The following is a 21,109-nucleotide window of genomic DNA, read 5'->3' as shown; positions in this document are numbered from 1 at the left end:
TAGCTTTGTGGTACACAGTTGAAAAGTTTCTGTCGCCAAAGGATATAGTACCTTGATATTTAAATTACTTTCCCTACAGAAAATTAAAGCGATAGGCTTTGTCAGATTTCTAGTTATATTTGTCACAGTACTCAGTTAGTTGTAAGTTTTATGCATTAAGATTATTTCTTAGGTCAAAATTAGTCTACCATCAGTGGACACATACTGTTAATCAGTGCACAGTAGTTCAGCCGTCAATTCTGGTGTGAAAAGAGCAGTCATAGCAGTTGGTCCTCATGTTACCTGCCATTTGGCCAGTACGTAGTTGCTATGGCAACAGAAGCGCTGCCTGGCGATGCTAGTAATGCTTCAATCCAGGCTGCTTAGCTGCTTAGTCTTGATTCTTGTGAATCTATAGCTGGAAATGGGTTAAACAATGGAGAAACAACATGAGCAAGCAGAAAATTGGGAAATATATAAATTTGAGTGTTGAAGCAGTGTGCCTCTAAGTTAATTTTATAGCCAGTTAATTAGCAAGCGGTTGTCTGATGACAGGATTTCCTTGACAGGATCCTATACATCACTTCATTCAAACAGCTCTCCTTACCTTATTTTAGTTCTGTCTTAAGTCTCTATAAAGTGATATTTTAATAGATTTGTGGGGGTTTTCTTTGTTTTTGTTTTTGTTTTTGTTTTAGAAGAGAGAGAGAGAGAACATGAGAGTGGAGGAGAGGGGCAGAGGGAGTAAGAATCCTAAGCAGGCTCCACCCCCAGCATGGAGCCTGACACAGGGCTTGATCCCATGACCCTGGGATCATGACCTGGGCCAAAATCAAGTGTTGGACGCTCAACTGACTGAGCCATCCAAGCACCCCTTATTAGAATTTTTAATGTATTTTTCAAGTGACATGCATTGTACCACAAAAGCTCATGCTATAGCCAAATAAGAACATTTTAAAAATCATTCATTTCTATAGCTGGGATAAGTTTTTCATAACAAAATGTTAATAATTTATGAATTTTCTAATTTCAACTAAATATGGTATGTAAAATTAAGTTGACATATATAATATTTTTAAATACCTAATTATTCTGAGAGAGAGAGAGAGAGAGAGAGAGAGAGAGAGAGAACACATGCACACACACAAAGGGGAGGGGCCAGAGAGAGAGGGAGCGACAGAATCCCAAGTAGGCTCCAGTGCGGGGCTCAGTCTTATGAACTGTGAGATCATGACCTGAGCCAAAATCAGGAGTTTGACGCTTAACTGGCTGAGCCACCCAGATGCCCAGATGTATTCTTTATGAGGATTCTGATTTATGGTGTTATTAATTTCAAGTATTTTTTTTTAACTTTTTTTTTTTTTTTGAGACAGGGAGAGACAGAGCATGAACGGGAGGGTCAGAGAGAGGGAGACACAGAATCCGAAACAGGCTCTAGGCTCTGAGCTGTCAGCACAGAGCCCAACAAGGGCTCGAACTTACGGACCGCGAGATCATGACCTGAGCCGAAGTCGGCCACTTAACCGACTGAGCCACCCAGGCACCCCTAATTTCAAGTATTTTTTAAAGATTTTTTTAAAAGATTTTTTTAAACTAATCTCTATATCGAACATGGGGCTTAAACTCACAACCCCAAAATCAAGAGTTGCACACTACACTGAGCTAGCCAGGAACCCCTAATTTAAAGTATTTTTTAAAGTTTATTTATTTATTTTTGAGAGATTGAGAGAGAGAGAGAGAGAGTGCACGAGTGAGCAGGGTAGGAGCAGAGAGAGGGAAAGAGAATCAGAGCCTGACACGGGGCTCGATACCATGAACTGTGAAATCATGACCTGAGCTGAAGAGTCAGATGCTTAACCAATTGAGCCACCCAGGTGCCCCTAAAGTACTTTTAAATACAAGATAATGAGTTAATTTAAAATATCCAATATACTTAGATCACATTTTTCAAAACAGCCAGTTACAACAAAGGATCATTACAATCAGTAGGACCATTTTGTAAATTTACCAATAGGAAAAAGTAGATCGGAAAGTATTTATTTTCAGAGGGTCAATAACTAGGTTTTACTGATTCTAAAACATACCCAATAGGGACAGTTTATTAGACATTCATAAATATTAATTAGAAGCTTTAAGCTATATTGTAGCATAAACTACAACTCATGCTATTTTCCGGTCTTTTTGTATGGTATTTGCTTTTGTTATTTAATCTTTCTGTAGCCTCTTTTGACAGGTTTTTGGAGTTTTTTTTTAGAGGTAGAGGCTTGGCTGTAGATTTCTTGAGCCTATGACTTTCCATACATCCACAGTTCCTGATAGGAACTTTAAGTGATGCAACTGATGGACAGGTTCCAAACATGAACTTTTAATGGAAAACACCTTATTTATGCTGTTCTAAGGATAAATCTAGTGAGTGCTACTCAAAAAGCAGTTATGAATTGTGAAAATGTGGTAATTGATAGGGGGTAGGGTGGAGAAGGTGACTAAGGCTAGAAGAATCCAAGTTGTAGCTGCAAACAAATCCTTTCAGGTACCAGATACAGGTAACATACTTCTGACTCATTAAGTATAGTCTGGAGACTATGTTAGAACATAATTTTCAGCCATTTATTTTAAACTGATTTGAAGTGTAAATTTCTATTTCATAGAGCAAGAGGGGGAAGGCATTATGGAAACTTTCAAAACATATGAAGATAAAATCCAGCAGCTGGAAAAAGACCTTTATTTCTATAAGAAAACTAGCAGAGATCTTAAGAAGAAACTTAAGGAATTGGTAGGGGAAACAGTTCGGCGGCAACAAGTACCATCTGAACGTAAGACCTTTAGTGTTACTTGTCACGCTGACAGTATTTGGTGTATCTAGTATTTGGTGACTGACTTGGAGTTTAGCCTTTTCCAATTGATGTGGTTATTTAGAATTCGATATTTAACTTGTATTGGTCTCGGTAAACAAAAATAGTCGTCTAGTCCTGATCATCAGGAAAATGCGAATCAAAACCACAAGGTGATACCACCTCACACCTGTCAGGAACTATATGTAATGTTCAAATCAACAACACAAGGAACAGCAAGTATTGGCGAGGATGTGGAGAAGGAACCCTCATGCACTGCTGGTGGGAATGCAAACTGGTGCAGCCACTGTGGACTTCCTCAATAGTAGGGAGTTTCCTCACATTAAAAACAAAATTACTATATGATCGAGTAATTCCACTACTGGGTATTTACCCAAAAGTTTGAAAATACTAATTCAAAAAGATATGTGCACCCTCATGTTTTTTGCAGCATTATTTACAATAGCCAAATTATGGACTCAACCCAAGTGTCCAGTACATATATATCATGGTATATATGTATGTACACCATGTGTACCATGGTGTATATGTATGCATGTATATATACATATATACACATACATATATACCATGGAATATTCATAAAATATTCCATAAAAAAGAATGGAATGGAATCTTGCCATTTGCAAGGACATGGATAGATCTAGAGGGTATAATGCTAAGTGAAAAAAGTCAGAGAAAGACAAATACCATATGATCTCACTTATATGTGGAATTTAAGAAACAAAACAAATGTTTGAAAAAGAGACAAACCAGAAAAACAGACTCTTAGCTATAGAGAACAAACTGGTCGTTACCACAGGGGAGATGGGTGGAAGGATGGGTAACATAGGTAAAGGGGATTAAGAGTACACTTAACATAGCAGTATATAGAATTGTTGAATCACTGTATTGTACATTTAGAACTAATATAACACTGTATGTTAATATACTGAATTAAAATTTTTAAATTGTCTAATCTGTGGATGCCACAGAATCACAGGGGAAGTGAACGAAGAAACAAATGTAGATGTGTGAAGGAAATGTCACATATTTATTGGCTGTCATGTGCCATGGGCTTTTGTATCCCCTTACTTAAAATAACCCTATAATCTAAGATAGCTGTTGTTTCCTATATTATCATAAATTAAGTGTTCTGATTATTACAAAAATGTAAAATAAATAGTGAATACTACAAGTAAAGGTATATTGTGTATATTTCTAAGATCAGGTCTTTTTCACCATGACCTCTTGAAATTCAAAAATATAATAAAACTCACTGTTGAGCCAAAGATGCTTTCTTGCCTAATTGTATGTAGTTATGTAGAAGTAGCACCTTCCTAAATGAAATGATATGAAATGATATAAAATCTTGCAAAAGTAGAAAGTGCCATGATTAAAATATACCCTCCTCAAGTCTGCCAATGAGAGAAGAATCCGTATTTCTAAAATAATATATTTTACATTTCGTAAAAGAATTAGCCTTCCTATAGAGAAAGTATTCTAATAAGTCAAGTACGGCTCATGCAAAGTTGACTTTACAACCTTTTAGGAACACAGGCCTATTTTGTATCTATAAAGAAGACCACTTAAAGATGGGTACAACAAGATTGTAAAGAGACCAGTGAAAAATTATATATATGCATAATGAAAAGATACATGCTGAATATATAATGTAAGCAGAATTAACATAGCTTTAAAGTTTAAAACAGTAATATCTTAGACAGATAGTTCTACTGCTACATTATATTTATGATATTTATAATTTATAGACATTTTCATGAGTAGTTCATTCAACCCTTAAACTCAATGTAGGCCAGTGTCTGCTAATCCCATTTTTAGAGAAGAGAATTGAAACTTAGGTCAAGTAACTTACAAACACAACAGTAATTAGAACATGGTCTAAGGTCTTTTGTCTTACAACTCCTGGTTCAATATTCTAGGATAAAAGTTGTTGTAGATAGAAATGTGATACAAACATGCAGATCCTGCCAGAGAGACTACATTTTTTTTATTTTCAAGGTAGTAATGGAGAGGTACTGATATAATTAAAACATTTACTTGAAATTCTGCCTGCAGTATATAGCTGAACCTTGTACTTGAAACATGACTTATAAAAATTTGAAATGGAAACAGGTATTAAGTAGCAAACAGAACAATCAGCATAAGGCCATTTTAGCTTTAAAAAAATCCACTTTCAAACTCGAGATATCTGAAATTAGATATTTAGTGTTTCAGTGTCCCATGTTTGTATTACTGAGTCAACTAGACATCTCTTAAAATGCCAGTGTGGTATGGTGGTATAGAGGTTTAATCCTTGTCCTGGATCCTCGTCCTGCTCTTCAATGAGACAAATGCAAAAAACTTTGAAAAAGTTAAATAATCTTGAAAATATATAAAGTGATGACACCTGTCTGACCAACTTACTTGGGAAGTCTAGCCTTTTTTATTTGTTTATCCGTTTTAAAGTAAATTCTACTCCCAATGTGGGCCTGAAACTCACGACCCTGAGATCAAGAGTCATATGCTCCATAGACTGAGCCACCCAGATGCCCTGAAAAGGCTAGTCTTGATAGTAATGTTGAAGATATTAGTTCAGCTAACCTGCTGTCCCACCTAGAAACACCTTTTAAAAAAAATTTTTTTAATGTTTATTTTTGAGACAGAGGGAGACAGAGCGTGAGTGGGGGAGGGGCAGAGAGAGAGGGAGACACAGAATCCGAAACAGGCTCTAGGCTCTGAGCTCTAAGCACAGAGCCCGATGTGCGGCTCGAACCCACAAACCATGAGATCATGACCTGAGCTGAAGTCAGATGTTCAACCGACTGACCCACCCGGGCGCCCCTAGAAACATCTTAAATACTTTTATTTTTTTAGCTCTAAAAAGTAATATAGTTATTGTAGAAAAATTTGAAAATATAGAGACAAAGCCAAAAAAAATCACCCATAATTCTACCCACAACCATTAACAGTTAGCATAATTCTTTTCAATATTGTCCCCATACAAATGTCAAAAAAGTTACAGTTGGAATCCTATTTGAGATATAGCTTGTACTGTATATATCCTATCTCGAAATGCTGCTCTAATATAATGACATTAAACAAGGTTTGTTTGAATTATAAATACAGCGATTTAAATATATCAAATTCTGAATTCCCTAAAAAGTATTATACATTTAGTACTCAGTATCCTTAATACATAGCTGGCTTGGTATTCAGTTCATTGGTTTTTGATAGTAGTCTCTTTATTTAAGTTTATTTATTTTGAGAGAGAGAAAGCACGCGGGGGAAGGGCAGGGAGAGAGGGGGAGAGAGAGACTCCTAAGCAGGCTCCACACACAGTGCAGAACCTGACGCAGGATCATGCCCATGAGATCATGACCTGAGCCAAAATCAAGAGTCAGATGCTCAACCGACTAAGCTACCCAGGTGCCCCAGAAATCTATATTTTTATATGTAACTTTCCAATTGAAAATGTTGGGGTTAAAAAGAAAAAATAATTATCAAAACAAAAACAAACCCCCCCCAAAAGAAACAAAACAAAAATAAATAAAATACACACAGTAAGGAAAAATAAAATGTTGGGGTCACATGTTGTTTCATAGGCTAAATAAAGCACGTCTGTGGGCCAGATTTGGCTTGGAAGCTGCCAGTGTGCAACTTCTGTTTTTATACTTGGTATTCATAGGACAAAAAGTACTAATCACGTGCCAGTGTATGTTAGAGTTGGCATTTTTCATCATATTAGGTCTAGGGCCTATATGGACTTCTTTTAAGTAAATTTTTATCTTTGATATTAGATAGTTCTTTGATTTGAAGACCTCTAGCTTTGATCTCTTCACTCACTCCTGTCAGTCATTCCAGCAGGGTATCCCCACTGAGGAGATACGCTGTCACCTCCATTTTGATGGTGGATCCCCAGAATACCCTGAGAGAGCATAACCCTGCCATCATGCTGGGACTTCTAACCAAGATTAGATTTTCACACACGTGATGCCATGTCCCCAAAGATTCCCCAGACATAGAGCCAGTATTCTCCAATGCTGGCTTCACTTAGCCAAGGTTTGGACTGTGGTTCACAGTGGCAAGCCCAGTGGAGGGCAGGCATGGAAGGGCACCGGAGAGGCCCAAAGTACTCCTGTGTTTCCAAGGAGAAACAAAATCAGTAGGTGACTGTTTCTCAGTTTTGTTCCATGAATTAAAAGTTCTCAGCTATTCACATTCAAAATGTCTATAAGTGAAATAATAATTCGTATTCACACTTCTGTTTGTCTAAAGAAGTCACTTAAAGGGCGCCTGGGTGGCTCAGTCGGCTGAGCATCTGACTTCGGCTCAGGTCATGATCTCGCAGTTTGACGAGTTTGAGCCCCGTGTCGGGCTCTGTGCTGACAGCTCAGAGCCTGGAGCCTGCTTTGGATTCTGTGTCTCCCTCTCTTTCTGCTCCTCTCCTGCTCACACTCTGTCTCTCTCTCAAAAATAAATAAAGATTTTAAAAAATTGTTATTTAATCTGAAAGACATCATTTATATTGAGTGATAATAGGATATCCTTAAAATTCCTGTTTTTGAGGAAAGCTCTAATTTTTTTTTTTTTTTTTTTTTTTTTTTTGCTTTTTGGGTTATTTTTAAGATCGTGATGCTGGAGATGGAGTCCTGAACCCTGAAGAAGCAGTCATGGTTGCAGAAGAATTAAAATGGGCATCCAGAACTGAAAGTATGAAGTTAAGTGGAAGAGAAAGAGAATTAGACAGTTCAACAAGCAGTTTAAGAACACAACTGAATCCTCAGAAGCTCTGGGAAGAGGCCCCGGAATTACCTCCAATCTGTAGCTCTTTAGCACCCACTAGTGGGCATTTGCTAAACAATGAGGATAAAAAAGAACTAGACGAGTATCATTTCATAAAATCTCACAGTCGACCATCACCCCAAATCCAGCCAGTGGGAAACGCAGGACAGCTTCATGGTGTCACGTCTGTAAAGTTATGTCGTAAAGAGTTACGTCAGATTTCTGCCTTGGAACTATCACTACGGCGTTCCAGTCTTGGAGTTGGGGTTGGATCTATGACTCCTGATTCCATTGAAGTAGCTAGGAAGCCGAGTGACTTTAAAACATAGGCATTTGATAATACAATTTTCAATTTAGTAGAGGTGTAAGATTCCTTTTTCTAACCTGTTAGAAATTAAAGCTTATGCTCACTAGTTCTTCCCTCAGGATAAAGGAAGAAGGGAAGGAAGGAATCATTTTATATACTATAGATGTGTGTATCTTCTGTGGTATATTTGGGGAGTTTTAATGACTTGCAGATATTTCCATAATAACGAAATGAACACGTTTTCCCATAGTATCAAATAATGGAATATTTAAATATTTCCCCTTATAACTTTGCTTAAAATTTCTTTCCAGGCATATGTAAAGAACAAAACATAAAAGTAGGATTATAAACTAAAATATCCATCAAATGTATATTGCCATATAATATAAAAGTATGTTTTAATACATTAATTATATCTTACAAGTTCATATTATTATCATTCTCAAATATAAATAAGTGTTTGTTATTTTGGAGAGATGCAGTTAAATATTGCTTGTATGAGCAGGGGAGTCTCCTGCTGCATGTGTTTTGGCATAGCTGAAAATCTGTGCCAAAATGCAGTCTGTGGATGAAGGTAACTGATTAGGTTTATGGTTAAAGTTAATTTATGGTCCTCAGTGTCCACAGAGGTTAGGTGATCAGTCTAGACTTTTTAAACATGGTTCTCTGCTTTTTCTGAGATTGTTTTCAGAATGTCATATTGTTGGTTTGCTAATATTATGGAATGTAAGTCTTTGTCTCTCTCCCACCCTGTCTATTCAACATATATCTCATTAGGCTACTAGATTTGGGGGAAAGAATGCAGTTCCTTGCCACAGGGAAGCAATAATAGAATGACAATAAAGCATTCCAGCATTTCAAGGCAAAGATACCTGGTCACAGGGAGTATGACTATAAACTTGACGTCTAACCAGAGGCTCTATAGCTAATGATCTGTTGGGCTTACTGGGAGATTTTTTTCTACGGCCTGCTAGGTCAGGTCATGCACACAGGCAGGCCAGACTGCATTGGGACTGTAAATATGTAAATGAAAACTTTTCTTCATGATTTTTTTTAGTCTAAATCTTACTATATAATCTAAACTTCAGTTTGGAATTAAGAACTGAACACTGATTGGCCCAACAAACAGTTTGTACTTGTTCATCATACTTTTTAATCACGAAAACATCCCATTATAATGACCAGAGGTATTTTGTTACTTTTTGTTGCTGCTGTTGTCATTTATGTTACTTTTCCACATTTTCACTTGTAAAATAAAATTTTTTCTTAAACTAATTACTGTTTGGGTTGGGCAGTAGTAAAACCACCCTGACTTATGGATGTCTACTCAATTAGAGTCACCCACTTCCTTGCTGACTCCAGTTTTTCTTATGTGATGCTGCTACTAATATTTTTCTTTTGTCCTTTCCTCTGTTGTTATTGACCCTACCCATTCTTACCTAAGACCCAAACTGTCCCTTTGTGCTCAAACACTTATGGTTTTGTTTTTCTGGTTTCTAGGCCTTGGGGAGTAGGGTTCCTTGTTCTCATTGCTAAAAACCAGCTCCTAGAGGAGAAGAAAAACAAAACAAAACAAACTTCTAAATCAGTGAATAGTTTGTGTATCTCTTAAGCATAGTACTGAAATTCATTTAAATTGTAGATTAAATAGGGGTGTTTGGGTGGCTCTGTTGGTTAAGCATCTGATTTTGGCTCAGATCATGGTCTCATGGCTTGTGAGTTCAAGCCTCATATCAGGCTCTGTTCTGAATGTGCAGAGCCTGCTTCAGATCCTCTGGCGTCCCCTCTGTCTGCTCTCCCTCATTTGCTCTCTCTCTCAAAAACAAACATTAAAAAAAATGTAGGTTAAATAGACTGCTGTGGACTTACCTGGGAATGGACTTACCACAATGTCCGATATTGGCCCAATGAGAAATAACTTTAGACAAGGAATTTACAAACTAACTTGGAAAATATATTTTAAGCAGAGACTATTTCAAGTCAGATTCTGGTTTTAAGCTAGTTTCTTCTTTTTGCCTTTAGTTTGTAGGATATATGCTCAATATATAGCATGTGTAATATATGTATATATATATATATATATACACACACACACACACACACACACACACACACACACACACATAATGGCAAAGGCCAGTGCCTTAACAAAGCACAACAATGATATATTTATTAATGAATGCATAGTTATTAATTAAGGTCCTAATTGTAAATTCCTTATAAATTAAGTAATGATTTAGAAATTATTCATATAAGAATATATTCTAACTCTGGAATCTTGCTTCCCTAAGAAATTGACATATACTTGTTTTGCCTGTGGAAACATAAAAGTATTTTCTAAAAGCTAACTCACTAACAAAGCAAAAAAATTTATATCAAACCAACGGTGATTAGATTTGATAATGCAAATGTGAACTGACTTCTAAATAAGAAAGGTACAATTTTTCTTCCTTTTGGTTAAACATATATCCTTTATATGCTATAATAGATTTCATGTACCTACACAAACACATACCTATAAGTAATGTCCTGAACAATAAATATGTTCTGGAAGTGAACTTCCATGTCATTCTAGCTTAGTGCCCTCACAAAGGAAAGAAGAATTATGACACTTCCCCCAAGGCAAGTAAACTTATTTTTTAACAAATGCTACTAATAAATTTTACTCAGTCATATGCTTTCCTTAGTCTAACAATTTTGTCACTGTATTTGCCTTTTAGAGTATATATAAAATATGTGTGTGGTTTTCTTTTTTTGTTCATTACAGGTTTTTCTCCACTTAGAGCATTTGGAAGGAAACATATTTGCCTCTGTAAAGTACTAGTTCCTTCTGTAACATCAGAGTGTTACAGGTAACAGAGTTGGAGAATCGTATAAGGATGGGAATTCTGGGTGGCGAGAATATCAATGAAGGTGATTTTGTGCTTTAATATTTGTTTTCTTTTGCTAATGGGTTTTTTGGTTGTGATGTTTTTGTTTTGATTTTTGGTCCCTCTGTTCTTCATATCTTTATGGACTTTGCCCGAAGAGTCAGGAAAAATACAAATGATCTTCAGTAGTGTGGACTTTATTGCCATTAGTCGTTGGCTTATTTGTATTAGTTCAGGTCAATAATGTGGTAAATGCTTATTTAAGAGTAGCTATTTTACCAGCCTGTGAGTTTGAGTCCCACTTCGGGCTCTGTGCTGGCAGTGTGGAGCCTGCTTGGGATTCTCTCTCTCCACTCCCCTCTCTCTCTGCCCCTCTCCTGCTTGCACTCTCTCTCTCTCACAATAAATAAATAAGAACTTAAAAAAAAAAGAATAGGTGTCTTATATGAAAGAAGTTAATAGAGGTCTTATAGTAAGTCTTAGAATGAATTGCTAGGGAGTCACATCCTTAGTGGGAGTTTTGATTCTATAGTCAACCTAAATTCTCATGCATCAAATGCAAGAATGACCCGTTTTGCTCTTTCATTTATTCCCTTAGGTACATGTGACTCTTAAAACACTGGTGCATCAATATCTGAAAGTTCAGTGTCTGCTTGTGTACCATTCTTCTCTCAACTTCACTGGAATATTAAAAAATATTAATTATGTATATTTTCCATTTAAATTTATAACAGGCCAAAGGTTCCCTTCATTAGTACTAACACATTCTTCAACACTTATATTTTCAAAAATTGAAGACAAAGGTGGGGGCACCTGGGTGGCTCAGTCTGTTAAGCAGCTGACTTCAGCTCAGGTCATGATTTCACCGTTCATGGGTTTGAGCCCTGTGTCTGGCTCTGTGCTGACAGTTCAGAGCCTTGAGCCTGCTTGGGATTCTGTCTCCCTTTCTCTTTGCCCCTCCCCTGTTCGTGCTCTGTCTGTCTCTCTCAAAAATGAATAAATTAAAAAAAAATCTTTTTTGAAAAGAAATGTGGGAATGGATCCTTCCGCAATAAACACCTCAAGTGCATTGATATGTAATACTTTTGAGCTCGTATGGGCAGTAGTGTTTTCAAAGGGCAGTAGGGGCAACTGCCCAATGGGGAGGAATATTTTATCACTGTCATTGTTTATCTCGATGCTGACAATTAAAAGCAAGCTGACTTTTCATAAGTTTCAATGTTTTAAATACTCTACAAACAATGCACCCCTTTGTCATTGGCACCAGGAGGGACTGCCTGCGTTCCTTGCTCTTGGAATGCAGTGCATACATGGTGTTTGATTTTTATCATGATCTTTGTGTTGACCCCAACAATACCCCAACATGGAGGTAATTAGAACATGAGAAATTATCAAAAGAAAGCTCAGAAAAACTTGATGTTGGGACGTCTGGGTGGCTCAGTCAGTTAAGCATCTGACTCTTGATTTTAGGTCAGGTCATGATCTCATGGTTCATGAATTCAAGCCCCACTCAGGCTGTGCTCTGTGCTGGTGGTGAGAAACCTGCTTGGGATTCTCTCCTTCTCTCTCTGCCCCTCCCCTGTTCACACATGCTTTCTCTTTCAAAATAAAAAAAAAAAAAAAAAAAAACTTGATGTTATAATATTGACTTTTGATATTTTCCATAGTTCTTTGTCCCTTTTAATATTTTTTTTCCCTAGGAATTTCCATAATGAGTCAAGAGAAAAGCCCCTATGTGAAATGCTAGCAGTGTAATATGATTGAGTCTAAATGTATTGACTTAGACTTAGCTATTATGTTCTACTGGTAAATTGTGATACACACTTCTACTGAGTTTTATCTACAGTACTTTATTATTTTTTTTATGTTTATTTATTTTGAGAGAGAGCAAGAGCAAGCAGGAGAGGGGCAGAAGGAGAGACAGAATCCCAAGCAGGCTCCACGCTGTGAGCGCAGAGCCTGTCACAGGGCTCAATCCCAGGAACCATGAAATCATGACCTGAGCCAAAATCAAGAGTCAGACACTTAACTGAGCCACCCAGGTGTCCCCTCTATAGTACTTTAAAAGAAAAGTACAACAATCTCACAGGCTGTTAATACTGAGCAAGATCCTTATATGCCCAAGGAACAAGTTCATTCACAACAGAAGAGTATAAAAATAAATATTTTTTAAAATGTTTCAGGGGTGCCTGGGTGGCTCAGTCGGTTAAGGGTCCAACTCGATTTCGGCTCAGCTCATGATCTCGCAGTTCATGAGTTTGAGCCCCGCCAGGCTCTGTGCTGACAGCTCAGAGCCTGGAGCCTGCTTTGTATTCTGTGTCTCCCTCTCTCTCTGTTCCTCCCCTGCTCATGCTCTGTCTGTATCTGTCTCTCAAAAATAAATAAATGTTTAAAAAAACTTAAAAAAAATGTTTCATACTTATGATTGTTGGAAATTTAAAACTCCATTTATTAGTTAATACTTGTGTAATTCAAGTAGAACAAAAATGTATTTTAAAACAATATTTGTATACTGTATTAATGTGTTTTCAAGCTTATTACAGTATATACAAAGGGAGGTATCATTTTTTAAATGCAAAGTAGTAAATATTGTTAGAATTTATTTGATCCGAAAGTCTTTTAAAAGAACCACTTTTTAGACCCTCCCCCCTCTTTCCCAATTATCAACAACAAATTATAGGACAATTACGGCTTACTTAACCCTCATTTCCCATAATGTTCTAGGATTCAAATAGCTCTGATAAGAACACTAGGTAAAAAGGTTTATTTTAAAGCATTCTGTAGACCAGAAAAGAGTTTTAAAAAATATTTTGAGAGAATATATTTTATTTCTCTGGCAACAACACTAAAGCTTAACTTCAATCTTCGGCTATCTCTAAACCCTGAAGAATACTCTCAGTATTGAATTTGCTTGTTGAAAATATACATCCCAGTTTTTATACCAGTTCCTTTTCCTATGATTGCTAAAATTCAGGATTATATGAAAAGAAGCCATCCTTGATAGGATGGAAATTGTGGAGCTATTCAATAGAGAATTACAAAAAACAGTTTTGGATAGATTCCAACAGCCAAGACATAAACCAAAGAAAATAAAACTTAAGCGATTTTACCATTGAAGAGCCATGAATAGTATGCCAAAACAAACACTGTAGGCAAAATTGCCAGGATTTATCTTTATACAACACGTAACCATTTTGCTTAATTTTTCTCTCTGCTAAAATATCCTTGAATATTTCTACTGAAAAACCTCTGGATAAAAGACTTCCATTCATGATTACAAACCGGCAGCTATTGGCCTGCCTGAGAGGCTGAATTGATGTTATTCATTTTTGTTTGTGGTCTGCAGTGGCATTTCACTGTCCACCATGAATTTGGCTGATTTATGTAATAAATGATATGTATTAAAATGGTCAAAGTTTTTTGTTTGTTTATTTTACTCTCTAGCATGATTTTTCTAGATGGGAAGAATGCGAACAGTGTAACATATTTATATATGGAGAGGCTGATCTCCTTTTGAAATCCCCATCAAACTGGGGGTTGGGCAGCGTCTGAATTGTTCCATCTGAAGCCTGGAGCTAAGCCTATCTGTTTCACTGGACATTTTCCCAACTAGTACCAGGTGTCACCGATTGTAAAATACAACCACAACATGACCAGAATGACTCAGGTTAACATCTGAATGGAGTGCATTAAATAATATTTTTCTGAAACACCAGCCTTCTCTTAAAAAAAAAAAAAAGCAATTTATGAATCACTCCCTTGTGTTTTAAATCAAAATCTTATCAAATGCAACTCAAAGTAATTAAATTAATTGGGAGGGAAATTGCTAATTTTACCATAAGGCACATAGTCTGTTACCTTATCAAATACATGAAAGCACTTTGAAAACTAAAGCATCATATATGTTTATGATGGAATTATAAGTGGGTTTTCCATAGAATTGGCTGTCAAAGTGGGACATTTTAGCACAAATATGGTTGCTCATCTTATACATATATTCTAAAATATTTTTAAACAAATTATCAGAGTTTTAGTTACATTTGTTAGCAACAGTCGAAACAATGGTGTTCTCTGGAAAAGTTTCATGTGAAATCTATTCTCCCAAGAAAATATTTTAAAGACTTGGCTGAGTCTGTTTTATAAGCATAAGAAGTGCTTCATGACAATTTGAGTTATGAATGAAAGAGTATGTTTTTACTGGGTTTTTAACCACCAGTTTTTGTTTTTTTTTTGCCTATTTGTTCCTTATTTATTAAGTAACAATTACATTTGTGAGTTATTAATGAAATATGGCAGAAAGTAACTTCTTAAAACTGAGAAGAATGTTTTCCATTTGGTAGTCACAAAGATGTTTTAAACTCAAATTTTCCCCTCAAGGAAACTAAAACAGTAAGTTAATTTTGGGTACATGTATAAGTATGTGATCAAATTAACAGCAAAGTTAGTCTTTGTTTGGCATTTGATGCTCTTGGCTACTATATACAAGAAGCAGATTAGAATTAAATCTGACATTACCATGGTGGTCTCTCCTTCATATGCATTTTGAGGGAAGCTCCTTCCCCTCAGTTTGCAAGTATCTGCCAGTGTTACAGAATATTTTGTTTCTTTTTAGATCAGAGCACCCAAGACCTGCACAGCCAAGTAATCAAAGAACAGGCCAAGACTTGAAGAGTAATGGAACTTACAGTCAGAAGTATTCTAGTGGATTGTGAACAAATAAATCAGAAGGGAAGAATACTAATGTACACTTTCCCTGGAAGAGTTACCTTCAATGGTACTGAGGTCTTCTCAGTAAGGTTTATTACAAAGTTTACTATCTCCCAGGAGAAGGGGAAGTAGGTATAAGGAATTGATTGTGTGAGTTTAATTGACCAGGCCACAGCAAACCAAAACACCCCTTAGAACCAGGGCCAGCGTCCTGGGATTTCGCTCTTATGTGGGGAAGGATCTGTGCCTCTTCCAAAGGGTGAACCAGTAACGGAAGTTACTTGTACATCACAAAAAGGGCATCTATGTACTACAGATTGAAATTTTCCATAGTATTTATTTTATAAATAAAGCATTTTTCCTGCTTAGTGCTTTCTACTAACTAACCTATTATTGTTGAGGACAGAGCTGAAACTCTAGCCCTGTCAGGGAACTTACATTCCAATGATAAATACTATGGAGAAGATAAAGCAGTGTAAGGAATAGAGAATCAAGGAGATTTTTTAATTTTATTTTTATAAATGTCCATTTATTTTGAGAGAAAGAGAACATGGGGGAGGGACAAAGAGGAAGAGGGAGAATCCCAAGCAGCAGCATGGAGTCTGATGGTGGGGTCTGATCACATGAACCATGACATCATGACCTGAGCCAAAATCAAGAGCGAACGCCCAGCTAACGATGCCCAACTTACTGAGCCATCCAGGTGCTCCAAGGAGGTTTTTTTTAGAAGGAAATATGCTTCTGAGCCAGGCACACACATAAAGCTGTAAACTCACAGACATAAAAAGTGCTTTTCAATTGACCAAAGGTACACATGCTCAAAAGCAGCAAGCATCAAAAACTGTATCTGAACACAGAAATCATATCCAACTGGTTTTTTTTTTTTTTTAAGTTTACTTATTGTTCTGAGATAGCTCAAATGAGGGAGGGGCAGAGAAAGTGGGAGAGAGAGAATTGCAAGCAGGCTCCACACTGTCAGTACAGAGCCCCACGAAAGGCTCTATCTTACCAACCGTGAGATCATGACCTGGGTGGGTATGAAGAGCCAGATGCTTAACCAACTGAGCCATCCAGGCGCCCCCACATCTAACCAGTTTTTATGAGAGGGCAAGAGCACTAATTTTTCAGGGCCATTTTGCCCTTCCATAAATAGAAAACTGCTCTATATCTACTGCTTTGATCACAATTGCTTATCATTTTTTTCCAAGTTTAGGATCACATTTCACTTAAAAAAATTCAAATTGATATATAATTCACATAAAATTTATCATCTTAATGTGCACAATTCAGTAGTTTTTAGTATACCTAGTATGTTGTGCAATCATACTAATTCCAGAACATTTTCATCCCCCCCACCCCCACAAAAGAAAATCTTTCCCTATTAGCAATCATTCCTAATTTCCCCTTTCCCTCATCCCCTGGCAACTATCAGTCTACTGTCTGTCTCTTTGGAATTGCCTATTCTTGACATTTCATATCAATATCATATAGTATGTATCCTTTAGCATTTGCCTTCTTAGGATAATGTTTTCAAGATTCACTCAGGCAGCATATAACAGTATTTCACTCTTTTTTACAACTGAATAGCAATCCATTGTATGGTTATACCACAGTTTGTTTATCCATTCATGAGCTGATGGACATTTGGGTTATTTCCACTTTGGGGCTATTATGAATAACCATGCTATGAACATCTGTGTACAAGTTTTTGTGTGAAAATGTTTTCAATTCTCTTGGGTATATGCCTAAGAGTGAAATTGCCAGGTCACATGGTAATTCTGTTTAACTTTTGGAGACACTGTCAAACAGTTTTTGACAGCAGCTGTATCATTTTACATTCCCACCAGCAGTGTATGAGGGTCAGCTCATCAACATTTATTATTGTCTGTCTCTTTTTATTATTATTATTATGGCCATCATAACAGATGTGAAGTAGTATCTCACTGTGGCTTTAAGTCACATTTCCCTAATGACTAATGACACTGAGTATTTTTTCAAGTGTTTATTGGCCATTTGCATGTCTTCTTTGGAGAAATGTCTATTCAAACCTTTGCCCATTTAAAATTATTTGTCTCCTCAATGTTGAGTTGTAAGAGTTTTTTTATATATTCTAGATATAAGTCTCTTATCAGATTTATGATTTGCAAATATTTTCTTCCATTCTGTGGGTTGTCTTCACTTTCTTGATAGTTGCCTTTGTATTACAAAGTTTTTACTTTTGATGAAATCCAATTTATATTTTTTCCTTTGGTTGTTTGTGCTTTAGTTGTCATAGATAAGAAACCATTGCCTACTTCAAGATCATACAGATTTACATTTTGTTTTCTTCTAAGAGTTTTATAGTTTTAGCTCTTACATTTATATCTTGGGTACATTTTGAATTAATTTTTGTTGTATGATGTGAGATAGGGATCCAACTTTATTCTTTTGCATGTGGATATACAGTTGTCCCAGCACCATTTGTTGAAAAAAACTGTTTCTCCCTTACTGAACTATCTTGGCACTTTTGTTGAAAATTGATCACAGATGTTTGGATTTGTTTTTGGACCCTTGGTTCTTTTCCATTGGCTTATGTCTTTCCTTCTGCTAGTACCACACTATATTGATTACTGTAGCTTTGTAGTAAATTCTGAAGTTGGGAAGTGTCAGTCCACCAGCTTTGTTATTTTTCAATGTTGTTTTGGCTATCTGCGGGTCCCTTGAGTTTCCATATGAATTTTGGAACAGCTTATGCATTGCTGCAAAAAAAAAAAAAAAAGCCTGTTGGAATTTTGATAGGAATTGCATTGAATCTTTAGCTCCATTTGGTGAGTACTATCATCTTAACAGTATTATGTCTTCCAATCCATGGACATGGGCTATCTTTCCATTTATTTAGATCTTGTTTTCTTTCAACTATGTTTTGTAGTTTTTAGTGTAAAGTCTTATGCTTCTTTGGGTAATCTGATCCTTAATGTTTTATTGTTTTTGATGCTACCATACAGGGACTTGTTTTCTTTTTTTAAAATAATTTTTAAATGTTTATTTTTGAGAGAGAGATGGGGGGAGGGGGGAGGGGCAGAGAGAGAGGGAGACACAGAATCAGAAGCAGGCTCCAGGCTCTGAGCTGTCAGCACAGAGCCTGATGTGGGACTTGAACCCACAAACCATGAGATCATGACCTGAGCTTAACCAACTGATCCACCCAGGCACCCCTGGACTTATTTTCCTTTTTTTAATTAAAAAAAATTTTTTTAACATGTATTGATTTTTCAGAGACAGAGAGAGAGAAACAGAGCACAACTGAGGGAGGGGCAGAGAAAGAGGGAGACACAGAATCAGAAGCAGACTCCAGGCTCTGAGCTGTCACGCAGAGCCTGACACAGGGCTCTAACTCATGGACTATGAGATAATGACCTGAGCTGAAGTCGGATGCCCAACCGACTGAGCCACCCAGGCGCCCTGGGCTTATTTTCTTTATTTCCTTTTCAGATTGTTCATTGCTAACGTATAGGAATACAACTGATTTTTGTATATTGATAATTTGGTTTCCATTGATTGTTAGAAATACACCATACCACAAATCAAGGGATTTAGGTAATGTTTACCCATACAAACTGACTAAATGAGCAGAAATCCCAACCTGTTGTTGCTTCTGTTGATAAATTTTTAGCTGGTTATTTTAAAATTCTTCCTCCAAGAATTATTTCTATTTTGTTCATCTGGGTTAAGGGTGGTAAGATCATAGAGCACAGCTAGGTAATTTGGCATATGTAATCTCCAGTCTTAGGTCTTTCACATGTACTTTTCCTATTTAAGTAAAACACAAAAGGAATAATCTTCAGCACCCCATCTCTCTGTATCATGAGGATATTTCTATATAGTCCTCAGTGTGTATATTTTAAAGATTAATGATAATGCAGAAAAAGCTAATTTATTCAACAAATTTCTATGGGCTAGGTCTTCTGCTAAGTGCTAAATGCTAAAGGAAAAAAAAAAAAAGGTGAATAAATCACAGACCCATCCACCAAAGAGCATATGGTATATTGAGGAAGGACAGACAATAACATTTTGACCGTTTGAATGTACACAATGAGCCTGGCATTGTAGTGACATACAAGTGAGTAAAACAGGCCAAGTTCCTGCTTTAATGGGGCTCACAATATAAAGGAGAATATAATGGCTCTGATAAAAATATAGAGGGTACTATGAGAGTATAGAGGAATGGCTTTTAACTTTTAGGGGTAAGGGAAGGCTACCCCAAGAAGGTGACTCTTGTATCTTTTTTTTTAACTTTATTTTTTATTTTTTAAAATTTACATCCAAATTAGTTAGTATATAGTGCAACAATGATTTCAGGAGTAGATTCCTTAATGCCCCTTACCCATTTAGCCCATCCCCCCTCCCGCAACCCCTCCAGTAACCCTCAGTTTGTTCTCCATATTTAAGAGTCTCTTATTTTGTCCTTCTCTCTGTTTTTATATTATTTTTGTTTCCCTTCCCTTATGTTCATCTGTTTTGTCTCTTAAAGTCTTCATATGAGTGAAGTCATATGATTTTTGTCTTTCTCTGACTAATTTTACTTAGCATACTACCCTCCAGTTCCATCCACATAGTTGCAAATGGCAAGATTTCATTCTTTTTGATTGCTGGGTAATACTCCATTGTATATATATACCACATCATCTTTATCCATTCATCCATCGATGGACATTTGGGCTCTTTCCATACCTTGGCTATTGTTGATAGTGCTGCTATAAACATGGGGTGTGCCTGTGTCCCTTCGAAACAGCACACCTGTATCCCATGGATAAATGCCTCGTAGTGCAATTGCTGGGTCATAGGGTAGTTCTATTTTTAGTTTTTTGAGGAACCTCCATACTGTTTTCCAGAGTGGCTGCAAGAAGGTGCTCCTTGTATCTTAATGGAAAAGTTGGCTTTTAGAAGGTATAGGAAGGAGAGGAATATCATTTTAGATCAGGAAACCACTTTGCAAAGGCTAAGTGGGAGACAACATCACATACTCAAGGAACTGCATGCTAGTACATTGGGGACCCCAAATAAGTATCTGTTGAATGGCTGAATTAGTGCTGGGTATGGGGGATGGCTGGGAATGAGGACAGGAAGACAGCTCAGACCACAACAGGCCCACACCAAAGAATCCAAAGTATGGAAAGCCTACCACATTTATTCTGTCCAATTTATACAGCAATTTGGACTGATCTACTTTTGCTGCTCCAGATCCTTTAGACATAGACAAATGATGTACAAAATACCAGAAGAGAACTACAAACCCATTAAGTAGAACTAATTATTTACAAATAATTTATTTACAAGTAATTTATATTATTTTTAACTATAGTTCAGATACATATCCATTGTTCACCTATAGTTCAGATATATACCCATTGTCCATATATATATACAGGATATCTCTCTCTCTCTCTCTCTCTCTCTCTCTCTCTATATATATATATATATATATATATATATATGTAACTATACATAACATCAATTTTAATCACTGTAAGGCGTCTGAGGAAAAAAAGAGTTTTTGGTCTAGTGTAAGAGGATATTTTTAAAAATAATTATTTTTGGAAGTATAAAATAATCTTTCACAACATAATTCCATATACATGTAGGTCATTTTT

The 21,109-nt window shown here is 36.5% G+C and overlaps 1 protein-coding gene and 1 long non-coding RNA gene across 5 annotated transcripts in view; one reads left to right on the top strand and one right to left on the bottom strand.

The window, feature by feature from the left end:
- The window catches only part of KIF27 (kinesin family member 27), a 90,635-nt gene extending 81,458 nt beyond the window's left edge, over positions 1 to 9,177 (top strand). For 3 of the 4 annotated variants that reach the window (XM_019423544.2, XM_019423545.2, XM_019423543.2), the window contains 2 exons: positions 2,628 to 2,792; positions 7,440 to 9,177. In XM_019423544.2, coding sequence (XP_019279089.2) covers positions 2,628 to 2,792; positions 7,440 to 7,924 — 650 coding nt within the window. In that variant the 3' untranslated portion in view covers positions 7,925 to 9,177. The remainder of the gene's footprint in view (positions 1 to 2,627; positions 2,793 to 7,439) is intronic. The other variant, XM_019423546.2, reaches the window with a different exon arrangement.
- Positions 97 to 15,606, bottom strand: LOC109251719 (uncharacterized). Its single transcript, XR_002073664.2, has 2 exons — positions 15,288 to 15,606; positions 97 to 397 (listed from the first exon to the last, which is right to left on the bottom strand). It is a non-coding gene; the product is annotated as an uncharacterized LOC109251719 (long non-coding RNA).
- Between the last annotated feature and the right edge of the window lie 5,503 nt (positions 15,607 to 21,109).

Source organism: Panthera pardus, unplaced genomic scaffold (assembly GCF_024362965.1).
Source record: "Panthera pardus isolate Hobbes unplaced genomic scaffold, ASM2436296v1 HiC_scaffold_20, whole genome shotgun sequence".
Taxonomy (NCBI): Eukaryota; Metazoa; Chordata; class Mammalia; order Carnivora; family Felidae; genus Panthera; species Panthera pardus.
The sequence above is the reverse complement of the archived record's forward strand: the minus strand, read 5'-3'. Positions and strand labels throughout refer to the sequence as shown.